This window comes from Pipistrellus hanaki (assembly GCF_964339955.1).
Source record: "Pipistrellus hanaki genome assembly, chromosome: 1".
NCBI lineage: Eukaryota > Metazoa > Chordata > Mammalia > Chiroptera > Vespertilionidae > Pipistrellus > Pipistrellus hanaki.
The window spans coordinates 95733227-95751810 of record NC_140503.1 but is presented as its reverse complement, the minus strand read 5'-3'; the positions used below and the strand labels follow the sequence as shown (position 1 = coordinate 95751810).

General features: G+C 42.0%; 1 protein-coding gene across 1 annotated transcript in view; it reads right to left on the bottom strand.

Annotated features, from left to right (window-relative positions):
- CCNY (cyclin Y) overlaps positions 1 to 18347 on the bottom strand; it is a 145838-nt gene extending 127491 nt beyond the window's left edge. Inside the window, exon 1 of the mRNA XM_084877104.1 lies at positions 17948 to 18347. Within this exon, the coding sequence (XP_084733230.1) occupies positions 17948 to 18101 (154 nt within the window). The 5' untranslated portion in view covers positions 18102 to 18347. The remainder of the gene's footprint in view (positions 1 to 17947) is intronic.
- Between the last annotated feature and the right edge of the window lie 237 nt (positions 18348 to 18584).

Here is an 18584-nt window from a genome sequence, read left to right as displayed (position 1 = left end):
AGATGTAAAAAATGAAAATTAAATAAAAAATGTAAAAAATGAAAATAAAATAAAGAATAGTATAATTAGCATAAAATTGTCCAGTAGAGTTCAATCACTTCCTCTGTTATTGTATTTGGTATGCCTGGTTCTTGGATCAGAGAGTCTTGCAGTTCCCAGCATTCCACTGCACCTCAGTTTTGTAAGGTAGTCCTTAATTTTAGGTAGGCTATATCTTAGTTATTTGTGTCCATTTATTTTTGATTAATTAAAAGAAAAAGAAAAAGAAAAAAGAAAAAAAAGAAAAGAAAAAAAAAAAGGCAGTTTGTAGTTCAGCCCTTAGGTGTCAGTGTTACCAGTTTGACCTCCCAGACTTTGGTTGCTCTGGCCCTCTTTCTCTCTGGGGGCGGGCCCTCGCAGCTCTCCTGGGCTACAATATAGGCGGGGCCGCGGCGTTCCAGGCCGCACTGGGGGCGGGGCCTCGCGGCGCTCCGGGGCGCGGCGCTCAGGGCTGCACTTGACACTGTTATGTTTAACCCAGTTACAAATTAATAGGAAGAGAACAAAGAGAAGGCTAGATAATATGGGCATGCCATTTGTACAGCTTTGCCAGAAAGCTGAAGTTTAACACTCTCCAGATCTGTTCCCCGCAGATCCTGTGGGAAGGGATTGGACAACAGATGCATGCCCAGGAAAGTCTGGGTGTTATAGGGAAGGGTGCTCACCTGTCAGTCATACCTGGAAATAGGGCATTGGCCAGAATAGGTGTAGCCACTGCAAGCTCAGGAAGATTTTATATTTAAACTTCAAAACAAAGAATTCTCTCTTGGCCCTCTTGAGCATCTGCCTCTTTTGTTGCAGGGGTGCACTCCCCAGCACTTGCCCACATGGCCCACAGCCATATGGACCCTATACAAAACAAACTAGTGGACTAAAACAAGCCTGCTATTCTGCTGGACTCAACTCCACCATGGAATGGAAACTTTAAAGACACTGGTTTTGCTTCTAGCTCTGCTGAACCCCCAACTGCACATTTTCCAGGACTAGTTTAAGGGAAATGGGACTTTGTAAACTGACTAATGTAACTACACATGAATAAAAATCACTCATTCTCTAGTATAAGTCTTAGAAAATTCTTTTTCTCAAGATATCTCAAGAACCCGACCTCTAGCTCCCACTGGGGGAAAAGGAAACCCCAGTCTCACTAGCATCGGACAAGTTCTGATACCATTGTTAAAATCTGGTTATTATTTAACAGGAAGGAGTAAAAGGAAGACTAGATATTATAGGCATGCCATTTGTAATTTAGCACTCTCTCTGAGTTTGTTCCCGGCTGATCATTGGGGGAAGGAACTGGACAAAGGTGGTTTGGACGCATGCCCAGTATGGTCTGAGTAACGTGGGAAGATGCCTACCTGTCTGTCATTCACATGGGATCGAATCAGTGGCCAGAATAGGCATGGCCACTGTAAGGGCACGAAACCTGAATATTTAAATTTCTGAACACAGGAGTACACTCTCTTGGCCTTTGGCTCCCTCTTTTAACTCCCTTTGCAGAGATGTGCTCCCCTATCCTCACACAATGGATTAACGGACTGAATCTAGACTGAATGTACTAAACCCAGCTTCTGGAACAGAAGCTCCAGACACTGGCCTTATTGTTGGCTGTGCGGAATCCACAGCTGCCCCTCTTTCAGGACTGATTTAAGGGACTTGATACTTTGGAACCCAAGGAATGTAATTATACGCAAACAAGGTCTTTTACAACATCACATTCTCCCATGCAAATCTTAGAAAATCCATATTGCAAGAACCCCGCTCCCAAAAGCAATGGAAACGTTTGATTCTCCAGTGACAGTTCTACCCACGCAAATTATCTGATAACACTACCACTCTGAACACTGAAGCAGTGTATGAGGCCCCTGGAACCCTAAGAAATGCAAAAATTCACTGTTAATAATTCATTCTCGAATTGCCCCCCTAGGGGCATGTGCCCCAGGTTGGGAACCACTGAGCTTGGCTATCTTGTTCTGCCTTAGAGGTTGTTGCTCTAAATCACATGTGTCAAACACAAGGCCCGCGGGCCAAATCCAGCCCGCCAGGCCTTGCAATGTGGCCCGCACCGCGCTGTCATCACTGCACTCCGCTGTCAGTTTATGACATTGTCAGTTTATGACTGTTCAGTAAACCATTCGGCCCGCGATTTAGGCTGGATTTTAGATTTTGGCCCCTTCTCCGATTGAGTTCGACACCCCTAATATAGAGTAAGTGTATAAAACCAAACCAAGATCCAGGGCATACTTAGAAGAAATCTAATAAGAATTCAGAATAAATAGAGAATGTTGGTTTCTGGATCTCTGTGTTGAAAATGACTCAGCCACACTGGGCAAGTCACATCCTTCCCATATCAAATGCAGGGTCGTCGATATGAGGATGAAAGGAGATGGCCCAGCCCACCTACTGAAGGGTCTCGGATTTGACTCCCTGTCAAGGGCATGTACCTGGGTTGGTAAATTATTGCTTGTTGGTTTCTCCCATGTATACAAGAGGTATACATGTTATTAAATTTAATGTTTGTCTAATTATTCTTGTCTCATGTTAACTTAATTATTAGTCCAAAAAGAAAAAGGTTGAAGAGTACAGGATAATTTTTTCTACCCAACATTACCACTGCCCAAACGTTTTAGAACTCCCTCTTTAATTACCCTATCAAATGCAACTTTTATACTAGAAAAAAATAAAAAACAAACGTTTCTTTACATAAGCAAAACCAGTAACAATATTCTGCCAAGGAGGAAAAAAAAAGATTTCAAGGTTTTCTATTTCGGTATTTAAAAGCAACCTTCCTGGCAAGGCAAGAGATGGCCAGAGTGAACCAGCTGAGAGATGACCAATCTAAGATGATCTCTGTTCTCAGAGCCATCATAGGGGTACCAGAACAAGATGATCAAAAATTGAAAACCTATTTTGAAAAAAATACAGAAAAACTTCCTGAACAATCAACAGAAAACTCTCAGGAGAAACCCTGGTACTTGAGGACCGAAAGTGGAGACGGAATAGAGACTGGTAGGAGAGGCGAAGGGCACCAGCTAGGTGCCCACAAACAACAAGTGAAGTCCCACAGAGATATCTCAGTTTTGGGGGGTTGCCACTGACAACTATAGGATCTCATCCCCAAGCTGGGCTCCCCAGCAGAGAGCACCAAACTGAGGAGGGTACCCAAATAACATTTGTGAAAAGCAGCAGGGGTGCTATCTGCAGGACAGTAATAGCTAAAAACTCAGGCACCTCCTTAAAGGGCCAATGCACAAAATTCCCTGTGAAGTCACCCAACAGTGTTCTGACAGATGGAGGATGAAGTGAACTTGAGCAGAAGCCAGGACTGGGGACTTGGGGAACAAAACTCAGAAGGTAGACAGCCCAAGTTTCCTGGGCTAAGTCATTCCCTGACACAGCAGAGGATATCTTTCCCATAAAGACATCTGTCTTGCCTGGGGGGGAAGACAGTCTACACATCCTATTGGAAAACACCTGGCCCTGAGACAACTTAAGAGATTAAAAATAACAATTAGTTTCCAGGCAGAAGAAACTGCCCAACTCTACTGAAAAAAATAAATAAATAAAATAAAATAAAATAAAAATAAAAATAAAAACCTCTCACCACACCTGAGGACCACTGCCTGGGGAGGCAACTCAAGATGGAATCCTATCAGTATGTAGACAGAGGTGATTTCTGGAGGCTTTGAGTCTATGCCTGATCTAATTAGTAAGAAGCAGCCTTTAACACTGTCCCATACACTGAGGTGTTGATGACCTACTTAATACATAATCACAAACCCAAAAAATGACAGCCAAAAAAGAGGAGACAAAGCAGCAACCCCTAAATGAAAAAAAATATAAAATTTTCCAGAAGACATAAATGAAACAGAGATAAAATTCTCAACAAAACATTAGCAAATCACATTCAGCAATATATTAAAAAGATGATACACCATGATCAATTGGGATTATTATTCCAGGGATGCAAGTCTGGTACAATATTCGCAAATCAATAAACATGATACATTATATAAACAAATTGAAAGACAAAATTCACATGAACATATCAATAGACTCAGAAAAAGGATTCGACAAAACCCATTTTTGATAAAAACTCTCAGCAAAATGGAAATAAAGGGAACTTATTTCAACATGATAATGGCCATATATGACAATCCTACACCTACAGCCAACACAAGGGAAAACAAAGGCTACTACATAATACTAAAGAGATTGACCCAATAAGAGAATATAACCCTAGTAAATATGTACCCAATATAGGAACACCTAAATATATTTTAAAAACTTCTAATGGACTTTAATGGAGAGGTCGACAACAATACAGTCATAGTGGGGGACTTTAACACCCCTGAATTCACTGGCTAGATCTTCCAAACAAAAACTTAACAAAGAAACAGACTCTAAAGGACATACTGGATCAAATGGATTTAATAGACATTTATAGTACATTTCACCCCAATGCAGCAGAATAAACATTTTTCTCAAGTGCATCATACACAAAGACAGACCACATGTTGGGACATAAAACAAGTATCTACAACAAGCATGTCAAACTCAAAGGCTAACACAGGCCAAATAAGCAAGGTCTAAGTTTATATGGGCTGCAAAAAAAACAAAAGCTTCAATTTTCATAGACATGCTGAATACAAAGGGCTGAAATAATAGAGAAATCAACATAAAAGGACATTTTAATAAAAATTAGTATTTTTTCTTGAACATTAACTTACCAGACACTGAATAACTGCACAAATTAATAAGCATAACACAAATAAAACTATTTTTCTTGTTCTCTGAAAGCGAAATATTTCCTGTTGCACATACCAAACAAGTCAGTCCAAAACGTGGCGATCGGCTGCTAAAATATTCACTGCTAGTGTTAGTGGAGAGAAATGGTGTGCCTGCACACGTAAGGTGCATAAGGAAAATGAATGCAACATGATTATAGTAATCAGTCATTAGTGAACGTTGTAGTTTATTATTAATAACTACCCTGTTTCCCCGAAAATAAGACAGTGTCTTATATTTTTTTTTTCTCCCAAAGTTGCGCTAGGTCTTATTTTCAGGGGATGTCTTATCTTTCCATGCGCTAGGTCTTATTTTCGGAGGATGTCTTATTTTTGGGGAAACACGGGTAGTGACCCAGTGCACATATTCATGCATATTTAAAGAAAATTAATTAGAGGGTGGTGAGCAGGGCAGGATTGGATGAGATGGGCCAGACACACCCTGGAGCCAACCTCCTGCAGTCCTTCCCTGGTGACTGTGGAGTGGGGTCCCTAAGCCTGGCCTGTAGGGAACAGGCCAAAACAGGCTCTCTGAAATCCCCCATGAGAACTCATAGAGTCCAAGAGGGCATTCTTCAAAGCTGCTATTTAGGGTGTGGAACACAAACTCAAGTGTGCCATAAACCAGATTCAGGGCCGATAGTGACCCAGCAACAACATAACCTATGGTGGCAAAAGGTGGCCTCACAGCCCCATGAGGAATCGGGATGTCTCCTCTCTGGTTTTGGGGTACATCAGCCGAGGACCGCCACTGCCAAGTCACTGCAACTCAGCAACTCCTGCATCGAGCATCTGTCCCCTAATGGTCAGTGCACATCATAGCAATCAGTCGAGACTTAGCATATTAGCCTTTTACATGTATACATTACATAACAAGTTATTGTAAAAATTAAGTTACCAAATATTTATTAAAATGTTTCTTACATGCCATTATATTGGCTGGGCTGCAAAAATATTCATTGTGGACAGCATGTGGCCCATGGGCTACAAGTCTGACACACTTGCTCTTCAAGTTCAAGAAGATTGAAATCATATCAAGCTTCCCCTCTTATCACAGTGCAACAAAATTAAAAATCAACTAGAGTAAAAACACCAAAAAAATATTCAAACACAGAGAGGCCAAATAGCATGTTATTAAACAATGAATGGGTTTCCAACGAGATCAAGAAAGAATTCCTGGAAACAAATGAAAATAAACATACAACCCCAAATCTCTGGGATAAAGCAAAAGCAGTCCTTGGAGGGAAATTCACACTACAGCCATGCCCCCTCAAAAAAAAAAAAAAAAAAAAAAATCAGCAATAACCTATTTAACCCTACAAAAAAAAAAAAACTAGAAAGAGAACTATAAGCACAAAGTAGATGGAAGGAAATAATAAAGGTTAGAGCAAAAATAACAGACTAAAAAAAGAAAAAGAAAAAAAAGAAAATCAAGAGCTGATTCTTTGAAAGGATAAACAAAATTGATAAATCATTAGGAAGGCTCATCAAGAAACAAAGAGAAAGGACCCAAATAAATAAAATCAGAAACAAAAGTGGAGAAGTAACCACTAACACCACATAGATACAAAGGATTATGAACAACTATATGCCAACAAGCTGGACAATGTGGATGAAATAGACAAATCCTAGAAAAATAGTGTCCCAAAATTGAATCAGGAAGAATCAAAAAACCTGAATAGGCCAGTAATGACTGATGAAATAGAAGCAGTAATCAAAAAATTCCCACAAAAAAAAAGCCCAGGTTCAGATGGCTTCAACAGGGGAGTTTTACCAAACATTCAAAGAACTAATACTTACACTCCTCAAACTATTTCAGAAAATCCAAGAGGAAGGAACACTTATAAACTCTTTTTATGAGGCATTATACTAAATCCAAAACCAAATAAAGACACTACAAGGAAAGAGAATTACAGACCAATATCTCTGATGAACATAGATGTGAAAATTCTCAACAAAACATTAGCAAATCACATCCAGCAATATATTAAAAAGATCATACACCATGATTAATTGGGATTATTATTCCAGGGATGCAAGTCTGGTACAATATTCGCAAATCAATAAACATGATATATTACATAAACAAATTGAAAGACAAAATTCACATGAACATATCAATAGACTCAGAAAACGGATTCGACAAAACCCATTTTTGATAAAAACTCTCAGCAAAATGGAAATAAAGGGAACTTATTTCAACATGATAATGGCCATATATGACAATCCTACAGCATACATCATACTCAATGGGAAAAAAACTAAAACCATTTCCCCTAAGAACAGGAACAATACAGGGAAGCCCACTTCCACCACTCCTGTTCAACATAGTATTGAAAGTTCTAGCCATAGTGATCTAACAGGAAGAAGAAATAAAAGGCACCCAAATTAGAAAAGAGGGTGACATAGATGATATAATATATGGATGGGAATGGCTGGGATTTGGGAGGTCAATTGGGGAAAACGGAGACATATGTAAAACTTTATAGACAATAAAAATGAATAAACAACCCACATCTTTAAAGAGAAAAAATAGAGCCAGAGGAAAAAAAATTTTAGAATAGAATTCTGTTATTTGCAGAATTTTAATATTTTCTACAATTTTTGTGATAGTATACTCCATTACAGGCCCGGTGCACAAATTCATGTATGGGTGGGTTACTTGGCCTGTTTGATTATCAAGGCCTAATGGGGGGACGGCCAGGCAGAGGGAGGTTGGTCAGCCAGCCCCCACCCCCAATTGGCTCCTATTGGAGGTCTGGCTGCCAAGGGGAGGGACCACAGGAGGCTGGCCAGCCAGAGCCCCCCCCACCCACCCCCGCCTATCGGGGGTGGAGAGGCTGGCCAGGAGGTTGGCCAGCTACAGGAGGTTGGCTGTGGGAGTGCAATTACCACCAGGAGGCAGCTTCTGCACTGAGCATCTGCCCCATAGTGTTCAGTGTGCATCATAGTGATGGTCAACTGGCCAATCAGTTGTTCCGGTTGTTCCAGTCGTTTGTCGAAACAGTTGCTTAGAGTTTTATATATATAGATTAGTACAGTTTTGGTAATATTATTACATTTAAAATCTTTTTTTCTTGAAATATTAATGTTTATTGCATATATTTAAAAAAATTTTCTTGAAATATTAATGTTTATTTCAGGTAACATTTAAAATCATTTTTCTTAAAATGTTAATGATTATTGCATGTAAAAAAAAAACTATTTGAAAAAAATGACAGAAAATTTGATGAAGGAATTAAACGTACACTTCCAGGAAGTGTGCAATGTCCCAAACAAGATGAACCCAAAGAGGTCCACACCAAACATAATTACAATGGCTAAGGTTAAAGACATAAAAGCAGCAAGAAAAAAGCAGTTAAGTTGGCGATTAGGAAGTTCCCATAAGATTTCTCAATAGAAACTTTGCAGAGCAAAGGCATTGGCACAAGAAATATTTAAACGATGGAAAGGACCTATAACCAAGATTACCTAGCAAAGCTATCATTTAAAATCAAAGGTCAGATAAAGAATTATGCAGACAAGAAAAAGCTAAAGGAGTTCATCACCACCAAACCAGTATTACTAATACATAAAATGTTAAAGAGTCTTCTTTAAGAAAGAAAGAAAAATATAAGAAATGTGAACAATAAAATGGTAATAAATATATATCTATCAATTGTATCAAAAAAATCAAAATAGCCAAAACCGGTTTGGCTCGGTGGATGGAGTGTCGGCCTGCGGACTGAAAGGCCCCAGGTTCAATTCTGGTCAAGGGCATGTACCTTGGTTGCGGGCACATCCCCAGTAGTGAGTGTGCAGGAGACAGCTGATCGATGTCTCTCTCTCATTGATGTTTCTAGCTCTCCTCTCTATCCCTCTTTCTAACTCTCTGTAAAAAATCAAAATATATCTAAACAATTTATTACCATTGTTTAAAAAATCAAAATAAATGAACAAGCAAAACAAACAGATTCATAGATACAGAGAACATTTTAATGATTGCCAGATTGGAGGGGAGTTGGATAAATGGTGAAGGAATCAAGAAGTACAAATTGTTTGTTACAGAATAGTCATGAGAATGTAAAGTACAGCATAGGGAATACAATCAATAATATTCTACTAACTGTATGCATAGTGTCAGATGGGTGTGATATTTATCAGGATGATCTCTTAGAAAGTTATATATTGTTTAATCACTGGGAATATACACCTGAAACTAATAATGTATGTCAACTATAAGTGAAAAATGAAAAATAATTGTAGAGGAGTTTGCTAGAAAGAGCAGTATTTCTATTCCAAATTCTACAGCTAGCAAGCTTCCCATTCAAAGCCATAGAGCTCTATAGAACTTTACCCTACCCAACTCTAGAATTCCAGTTATCCTCTGGTTTACCTTGAATACCGTTAGGGGCAATCAGGTGCTGGCTTCTATGGGCCACTGAAGTTTGGTGTAGATCTTGGAACACACTTCATGTTTAATACAAGAAAATCCACATGAGTGCCTTGTTCATATCGACATTCGTTCATCTGTTACTTTTTGGCTTATTAAGTGGTTTAGTCTCCCTCCCTCCCTCCCTCCCTCCCTCCCTCCTCCCTCCCTCCCCCCCTCCCTCCCTCCCTCCCAAAGATAAGTTTTTCATTTATTCTAGAGAGAAAGGCAGAGGGGTAGAGAAAAACATCAACATAAGAGATTCATCAATCACTACCTCCTGAATGCATCCCAACCGGGCATGGAACATACAACCTGAATACATGCCCTGATTGGGAATTGAACCCGCGATCCTTTGGTGCATGGGAAACTGAGCCACATCAGCCAGGGCTTAGTGTCATTTTGATCCTCATTTTAGGTACATCAGGGCATAAGGCAAGGCAGTATTTTTAGATAGTATTATAAATAGTAAAGTGAGGCTCTGACAATAAAGGACAGAGATCTGACAATAAAGATGGAACCACAGAGCTGAAGGCACATTTTTATAAACGCCCTGGGAAGAGCTCTCACAGAATTCACTCCCCTTGAACTCCTCCCTCATTCAGAATAGAGCAGAGAGGAAATAGTCTCCTGACCAAGAGTCCCACCAACAAACTACTCAACAATTCAAGACGATGCAAAATGCTACAGGGAAAGTGAATTTTCTGCCTCCTTCCAGCAATAAGCTGAAAAAGATACTGAAAAGTGTGATAGGAGCTGATACTGTTAGTGCCATAGACTTACCATAGTTGCCTAAACGTTGAATCATGTTTTGGGCTTTAAAGTATGACAAGTATGATATTGTCAATAACTCTCTTGTGGAAGATACCAAACACTGCTTACTTAAAGTAAGCCCAACATGACACACATGGAGCAAAAATCTCTGACCCTGTGTGATTAAAACACTTTTAAAGCGACTCAAGTCTTGCCTCTTATTATGTTTTTTTCCTTTTGGTTCTGTCCTTTTCTGAATAGGAATGGATTTGATCTTTGCATTAGTTTCATCTAGCCAGAAATGTGAAAGCAATTCATCTCCTATGGTAATGGTAATAAATATATATCTATCAATAATTGTATCTAAAATATCAAAATAGCCAAAATCGGTTTGGCTCGATTGAGAAAATCTACCATTCCACAAAATTATTTAAATTTCACTCCTCTCAAGCAGCAGGGAAAAAAGTAAAAATCTTAATCACTAAGTATTGCTAACCAAAAACATACAGGCAACAACTGGATCCAAAACAAAGCAGCCATGGGCAGGCACCAGGATGTCAAAATCTAAACACAGATCCCTCCCTCCCTAATTAGTTGTCACAGGGCTATTGAGGTGTGGAACTCTAGTAAGTGATGGTAGATTAAACCCCAATTTTGTCACCAGTTAGCTGAGGAAACTCAAGCCCGTTTTTTAACCCTTAAGTTAAGGTTCAGTTTCCTCTCCTGTAAAATGGGTAGAACAATGTAAAAATTTAAATAGATAGAACTGCTTAGTAATTAGCAGAGTTCTTAGCCCAATGTTAACATGCAGAAAATTTTACTACCCCTGTCCATGACCTGTATGACCTGGGCAAGTGACTGTACCTCTCCAAGATATATTTCCTTATCTCTAAAGTGAGGGTATAATTCTAAATTATGAGAGTAAAACAAAATTAGCGTGGAGGTCACAGAGCCTTCATCATGCTTTGTGAAATGGCTCTCTCAGCACACCTGGACATTGTGCCTTTCTACACTGCTAACATGCAGTCAGTCCATGCAGAGGCAGTGTCTCCACAAATCTTTGAAGTCAGTATGCCTAATAAGTCTTAGTCGGAAATTAAAGACCACAAGTATGGTTTTGTCCATCAGGCTGGAAATATTAATGTGGGACTGACATTCAAGAAAAAGAACATTGAAGAGATACAGTTAAGTAGTTTGCAGATACCCAAAAAACCAAGAACAGAAGTTAAAGTTAACACTACAACAGGTACTATGATTTTAAATTGTTACTTGCCTCTTCACCCTTTTAATAATGTACTTTTTCTGGTTATACCTAGGATTAGCCCTTCCGGCTTCAAGCTTCTCTGGATATGGGAAGTTCAAACACCATTTACAATGTAATTTCAATTCCATGTAAGAAAATCAACATGAGTGACTATGCTCATAATTGCATATATTCATCTAGTACTTTTTGGTTTATTAAGCATTTTAGCCTCATTTTGATCCTTAAGAATGTTAGGCACAGCTAAGCCATTCATCTGAAGAGATAAGGAAAAAAGACTAAATAAATAGCACATTGTAACACAGAGTTCCTTTAACTACAACTTTCTTTCAGTTTGGGTTGGTTTTTCTTTTAATTATGCTTTAAAATCTATCCTGTTTCATTTTCAGGACTTCATCCTACCTGCTAGCTCTCAGGATAAAATACCAACAAAACAAAAAGAAATTCACATCCACTCCACTGGCAGTATTACAAGTCTTATCCATTCTCTACTTCCGCCTGCTTCCTCTCACCCAATAAATATATATGATGATGCTCTGACTCTGATGTTCTTAATAGGCTGGCTTCACTCATTCATTCAACAAATTATTAGTGTCTTCAAGATTTCAGGCAACTATGCTAGGCACATGCGTTATATATCCATGAACAAGACAAGAAAATGTTCTCATGGAATATCCATGAGCAGAAACAGTAACTATTATATGTGAATACACTTATACAGTGTCTTAGAGATGACATGTAATAAAGAAAGAGTAGGGCAAAGACTGTACACTAGGATTGCTGATAGGGTGGCATGAGGGACATTAAATGGGGTGATAAGGAAGCCCTCACTGAAAAGGTGAGACTTAAACCCAAATTGGAAACAGTGAGGATGTTAGCCAAGAGAATACACAGAGAGCATTCCAGGCAGAGGGACAGAGCAAAAGCCCTGGAGCAAGAGTATGTCTGGTATGTTCCATGAACAGCACTAACGGAGGCCAGTGTGGCTGCAATAAGCTAGTGAGTGATTGAGGAAGGCAGGCAGATTACAAAGGGCCTTGGAGCCCAGTGGAAGGCCTCCATTGTAAAAGTACACTGTAAAGCTTTTACTTCATGTGAAATAAGGAGTCATTGCAGTTTTTGAGCAGAGTGATCTGTTAAGTTTTAAAAAGGACCTCACCACAGCTGCTGTTAGGCTACTATATCAGAAGAGCAGCAGGAAAGGTTTTAAGAAGTGTCAAATTCTGGATATATTTTGAAGGTAGAGAGTCATGCTTTCCTAGCAGACTGGATTTGGGATGAGAGCGATACTGGTTGTCAAGGATAACAGCTGATCTACAAAGGATGAAGTTGCCATCAATCATTCTGAGGCCCAACTGATACTATGATACACGTTATAAGTATCCTGATTTATTTGGTCTCATCAAATTTTAAACTCTATTTAGTCCACTCTTCTCTTTCTCCTCCCACAGAAATAATCTACTCAGGGAAGGCCAACAATCTACTGCAGATAGATGAAGTTCCTTCTCAGAAAGGACGGCAATGATAAGACAGCCTGCTCCAGAAGGCAACCTCAAACTAGTTAATGTTTGATGACTAGTCAAGTAAACAATGGAAAGTTTCCACTGGTCATTTGTTGGCTGTATGACTTTGGACACATCATTTCTCCCTTCTCTGCCTCATTTCTTTGTCTTAAAGTAAGGATAATATTACCCATAGGGTTATTCTGAGTACTAAACAAACAGATGTCAAGCAGTATCTGGCACAGACTAAACAATACATAAAGGTTGTAATTATTACTATTATTATAAGAAATAATACCTAAGGAACTGATGAGTCTAATATAAATTTCAAAAACATGAATACTAATAATCTAACACTAATATACACTGAGTTAAAGACATGGTAAGCTTTTTTCTCACAGAAACCTAACGGCCTAACTCAATCACTGAAATCCTAAGGGACAAATATTACCCATGTGTGTTTGAACAGGGAAAACATGGATACATTAGTTCATTTATCTGTGTTTTAAAGAAACTAACCTGTTACAGAAGCCTCATGAACTTCTCTAAACCTTTCCATTCTATAATAGTTGTCTGGAACATAAAAATGATGGCGCCCAGTTGGCATGGCTCAGTGGTTGAGCAATGATCTATGAACCAGAAGGTCATGGTTCAATTCCCAGTCTGGGCACATGCCCCGAGTTTCAGGCTCGATCCCCAGTGGGGGAGGTAGGGGGGCGGCGGTGTTTGCAGGATACAGCTAATCAATGATTCTCTCTGATCATTGATGTTTCTATCTCTCTCTCCCTCTCCCTTCTTCTCTGAAATCAATAAAAATATATTTTATAAAAAGAATGATGGTACTTGAGCACCTCAGCTTTTATTATATGCTGTACTTGTTATATACTGTACTAGAATCAAGAATTGAGATGTAACCTACATAATTTTATTAACTAGAGGCCCAGTGCACGAAATTTGTTCCGGGGGGGGGGGGGGGGGGTAGGAGGGTGTCCCTCAGCCCAGCTTGCACCCTCTCCAATCTAGGATTGCTGGTTCCCAACTGCTCGCCTGCCTGCCTTCCTGATTGCCCCTAACCACTTCTGCCTGCCAACCTGATCACCCTAACCACTCCTATGCCAGCCTGACTTATGTCTAACTGCTCCCCAGCCAGCCTGTTTGCCCCAGCTAGCCTGGTCACCCCTAACTGCCCTCCTCTGCAGGGTTGTTCGCCTCCAACTGCCCTCCCCTGCTGGCCATCTTGTGGTGGCCATCTTGTGTCCACATGGGGGAAGGATCTTTGACCACATAGGGGCAGCTATCTTGATCTTGTGTGTGTTGGAGTGATAGCCAATCTGCATATCACTCTTTTATTAGATAGGATAGAGGCCTGGTGCACGTGTTGGGGCCAGCTGGTTTGCCCTGAAGGGTGTCCCGGATCAGGGTGGGGCAGCCTGGGCAAAGGGCCTGTGGTGGTTTGCAGGCTAGCCACACCCCCTGGCAACCCAAGTGGAGGCCCTGGTATCTGGAATTTATTTACCTTCTATAATTGAAACTTTGTATCCTTGAGTGGATAGAGTGTGTGGAAAGCTTGGCTTCCTCCCTTGCCTGGGAAACCCAACCCTCCCTTCTGGTAGCCATCTTGGTTAGGTTTATTTGCATACTCGCTCTGATTGGCTGGTGGGCGTGGCTGGTGGGTATAGCAGAGTGAATAATTTGCATATTACTCTTTTATTAGGTAGGCTGTTACCCTGGTAAATTCAACAAATAATTTATGTAGTTTTAAAATGTTTACTAAGCATCTAACACTACTGCATGCACACACATATCTATAATAATAAAAGGGAAATATGCTAATTAGACCGGACATCATTCCAGATGTTCTTCCTGACAAAGCCAGGACTGGAGGGAAGCCAGCCCAGTTCCAGGTGCCTGCGGGTGGCCCGAGGGAAGCCAGCCCGGTCCCGGGTGTCAGAGGGAAGATGTGCCTGTAGTCAGGGTAAAGATCTACTCTTGCACAATTTTTTGGGCATTGGGCCTCTAATATATATATATATACACACACACATACACAATGTATATACATGAAAATATATACACACACACTACATATACTGTATATGTAAATATATGTGTACACATATCCTCTTTAAGTTAAATCTGTTCTCTTGTCCAACCTCTAACACAGAATAAATTTCTATGGAAAGTGCCCTTGAACCATAGCAGCAATTCTCAATCCTGGCTGCATCTTAGAATTACCTCGAGAGCTTTAACCATGATCAAAGGCCCAGTCCTATATTTCTGAGCTAACTGACAACAATGCTGAGAACTGCTGGATAGGTAAATCCCAGAGTATTACATGAGCTTGGGAAACAAAGAAAACACTGTTTAAATATTTCTGGGTTTAAAGTAGCATCATCGTATGAACCACAGCCTAAATTAGAAATCTTCTTAACCTGACCTAGTCTCTTAAACTATGCTAAAACCTACAAAACAAGAATGTGATCTTCCAATGTTTTCTCAAAAGTGAGTGATGACCAAATTTAGATTTCTTTCATGTGAAAGAATACACAATACTATTCTATTTTTCTGGGGCAAAATCCTCCTAAGCCTTATTGCCAAATAGCTGGTTATAATTTCTGTGCATGCATGTGTGTGTGTGTGTGTGTGTGTGTGTGTGTGTGTAAGTTAACAGTATACAGCCTCTGTGTGTGTGTGTGTGTGTTTCCCTACTATAGAAACTAACAGTATACAGCCTGGCTCTAAGAAATGTGAATCTTTCTTCTGTTTGTATTTTTAATCCATTATCCTCCTATATAATATGCAAACTGACCATCATGCCCTCACACAAAATGGCCAGCAGGGGAGGGCAGTTGGGGGTGACCAGGCTAGCAGTGGGAGAGCAGTTGGGGGTGATCAGGCTGGCAGGGGAGGGCAGTTGGGGAACGATCGGGCTGGTGGGGGACAGGGGGACCAGTTGGGGGCAATTGGGCCAGCAGGGGAGCAGTTAGGCATTGATCAGGCTGGCAGGGGAGTGGTTAGGGGGCCAGCAGGCCAGCAGGCAGAAGCGGTTAGGGGCTATCAGGCAGGCAGGCAGGCATGCAGGAGAGAGGCTAGGAGATAGCAATCCCATATTGTGAGAGGGCTATGCCTAAACCAGCAGTCAAATCGGGCCTAAACTGGCAGTCGGACATCCCCTTAGGGGTCCCAGATTAGAGAGGGTGCAGGCTGGGCTGAGGGACACATACCCCCAGTGCACGAATTTCATGCACTGGGCCTCTAGTTTAAAACATAAAGCCTCACCCTGGCTGGTGTGGCTCAGTTGGTCGTGGGATATCCCTTGCACCAAAAATTGCTGGTTTGATTCCCCCCTCAGGCACAAGGCAGGCTTGAGGGCTCCATCTTCAGTAGGAGGCTTGCAGGAGGCAGCAGATCCACCTTACGCTCTCACACAGATATCTTCCTCCCCCTCTCTCTCTCTAAAAATCAATAAAAACACTTTTTAAATAATAAATTCTCTACCCAGTATTAGTTCACAGCACAAAGGAGAAATTATTGACATATGTTTTTGCCTGTCATATTAGCATAACTGGGATGGTGGGGGCTTGCCCTCAGGGGGATAGGAATAGCTGGGGGGAGGGGTCAATTGGGGGGAAATATATATATGTAAACCTTCAGACAAAAAAAAAATGTATTAAATAAATTAATAAAAATGTTTTTGCCTGCCAAGACAGTATAGGACTGGGTAATGGCTTTCTTTATTAAACTCATTCACTCACTCATTTCTTTAAAACGCAATACTTATTAACTCTTTATTATATACTAGACACTTCAGGTGTTTGTGACTATTCCAGTGATCAAAACATACTTCGTAACATCCTTTAGATGCCTTAAATTATATAAAGTATTCATGTAGTTCAAAAAAATCTAAAGAATAGGTTAAGATAATGGAAGTCCAAAATAATACTGGAAATGTCATATGGAACTTCTAATTTAATGAGCACCTATTATAAACAATACTAGAGGCCCACTGCACGGATTCGGCCTGCCCAGTGGGGATCATGCTGAAAATGGCAGTCCAACATCCCCCAAGGGGTCTCGGAGTGCGAGAGGGCACTGCCCAATCTTGCTGTCCATTGAGCATCTGCCACATGAAGGTCAGTGCATGTCATAGCTACCGGCCAGTGGCTTAGGCTTTTATATAGTATATAGATGCTGCAATGGTCTCTTTATATGTGGTACTCATTTAATACAGTTGCTGTCCTAAAGAAATCAAATCACTACTCAGAAGAATTTTTAAAAGGCCAAACATTCCTTTAATGGAGTTTAAATCTGGCTTTCCACACTAGAGGAAATACTCTATCCTAAAGTTGACAAGAATGAATGGCAGAGTTGAATCAATTTATTCATACAAGAATTTTTTTCAGATTAGTTCAACCACATCAACTGAGAGAATTTTAGTCAATAAGAAGAAAAATCAAGTTGTCATAAAAATATATTTAAAATTTTTTAAAGTTGAAAATTATGTAAACTCTAAGCATGATGCATAAATTGCCCGTCTGTAGATATTAAGCCAAGTAGCTTATTGATAAAATCGTATTAATGAAGATATTGATAAAAAACAACAGTAAAATAAATAAACTTTACTAGGTCAGTGATCAGTTTTTCAACTTCCTTTACAAACACTAGTCCAGAGCAAAAGTCACTGAGATCAATCAGGAATTCATAGAGCTGTAATTCAGCCCCAAGCAAAAACGGACAACTTTACCCAAAACTGTTTCCAAACCATTCTAACGATACTTAAGAAATTGTTTTAAGCATTCAGGTGGAGTTAGACTCCAATCCCTCAACCGCCTCCGGGGGGAGGGGTAAAGGGGCCCCTTGGTTTTGTTTTTCATTTTTAAAGGAAATGCAGGTGGGGGACAGCCAAGCGGGAAGTGGAGTCCATTAGTAAGTTTTCTGGGAGTTGACACAGGCCAACCCTAGTCTCCAATTCTAGGGGGACTAATCCCAAAAGGGTAGTCAACCCTCAGTTTGGCCAAAACCTGTCCATTCCGTTCACCTTTTAAAAAACCAACGGGCTCTGCCCGGTCGCCCAACAGCACGGCCGAGGCCCGGCCCAGCCGCCCCGCCCGGCCGGCGGCCCCCGCCCCCGCCCGGCGCCAGGCCGCCCCCGCCCGCGGCCCGAGGGCTCCGGGGCCGAGCCCGCGGCCGCGCTCACCGTCGATGTTCTCCCGGTCGCTGATGTGCTGCAGGTTGCAGCCCGTGTCCTCGCGGCTCAGGTCGGCGTCGGGCCGGTAGGACTCCAGCCGGGAGTGCGCGTTCCTCCGGAGCTTGGGGCTGGACGACACGCAGCACGAGGTAGTGTTCCCCATCGTCGGCGGCCCGGCGCCCGCGGCGCCCGCCGGGCTCCCGGGGCCGGACGCAGAGCGGAGGCCCGCCCGCCACAGGGACGGACGGAAGCGCGGTCAGCAGCGGCGGCGGGGGCTCGCCATGGGCGGCGGGCGGGGCGGCGGTGGCGGTGGCGACCAGCGGCGGCGGCGGCTCCCGCGGCCTCCGCGCCGCCCGGGCCCGTCCGCGGCCGAGGAGCACCGGCTGCGCGACTGCGGCCGCCGCGCCGGCCTCACCCCGCCGCGGCCATGGCGGGCGCCGCGCAGGCCGCCTCCCGCGCCTCCCCTCGGCGCCCGGTCCCGGCAGCGGCCTCCGCGAGAGGTTCGGGCGCGAGCGGCGGAGAAAGCCCGCGGGGCGGCGGCGGGGGCGGCGGGGGCGGCGGTGCGGCGCGGCCGGCTCGGCGCGGAGGCGGCTCAGTGCGGGAGGATGCTCGGCGCCGCCCCGCCCCGCCCGGCGCCGCCCCTTCC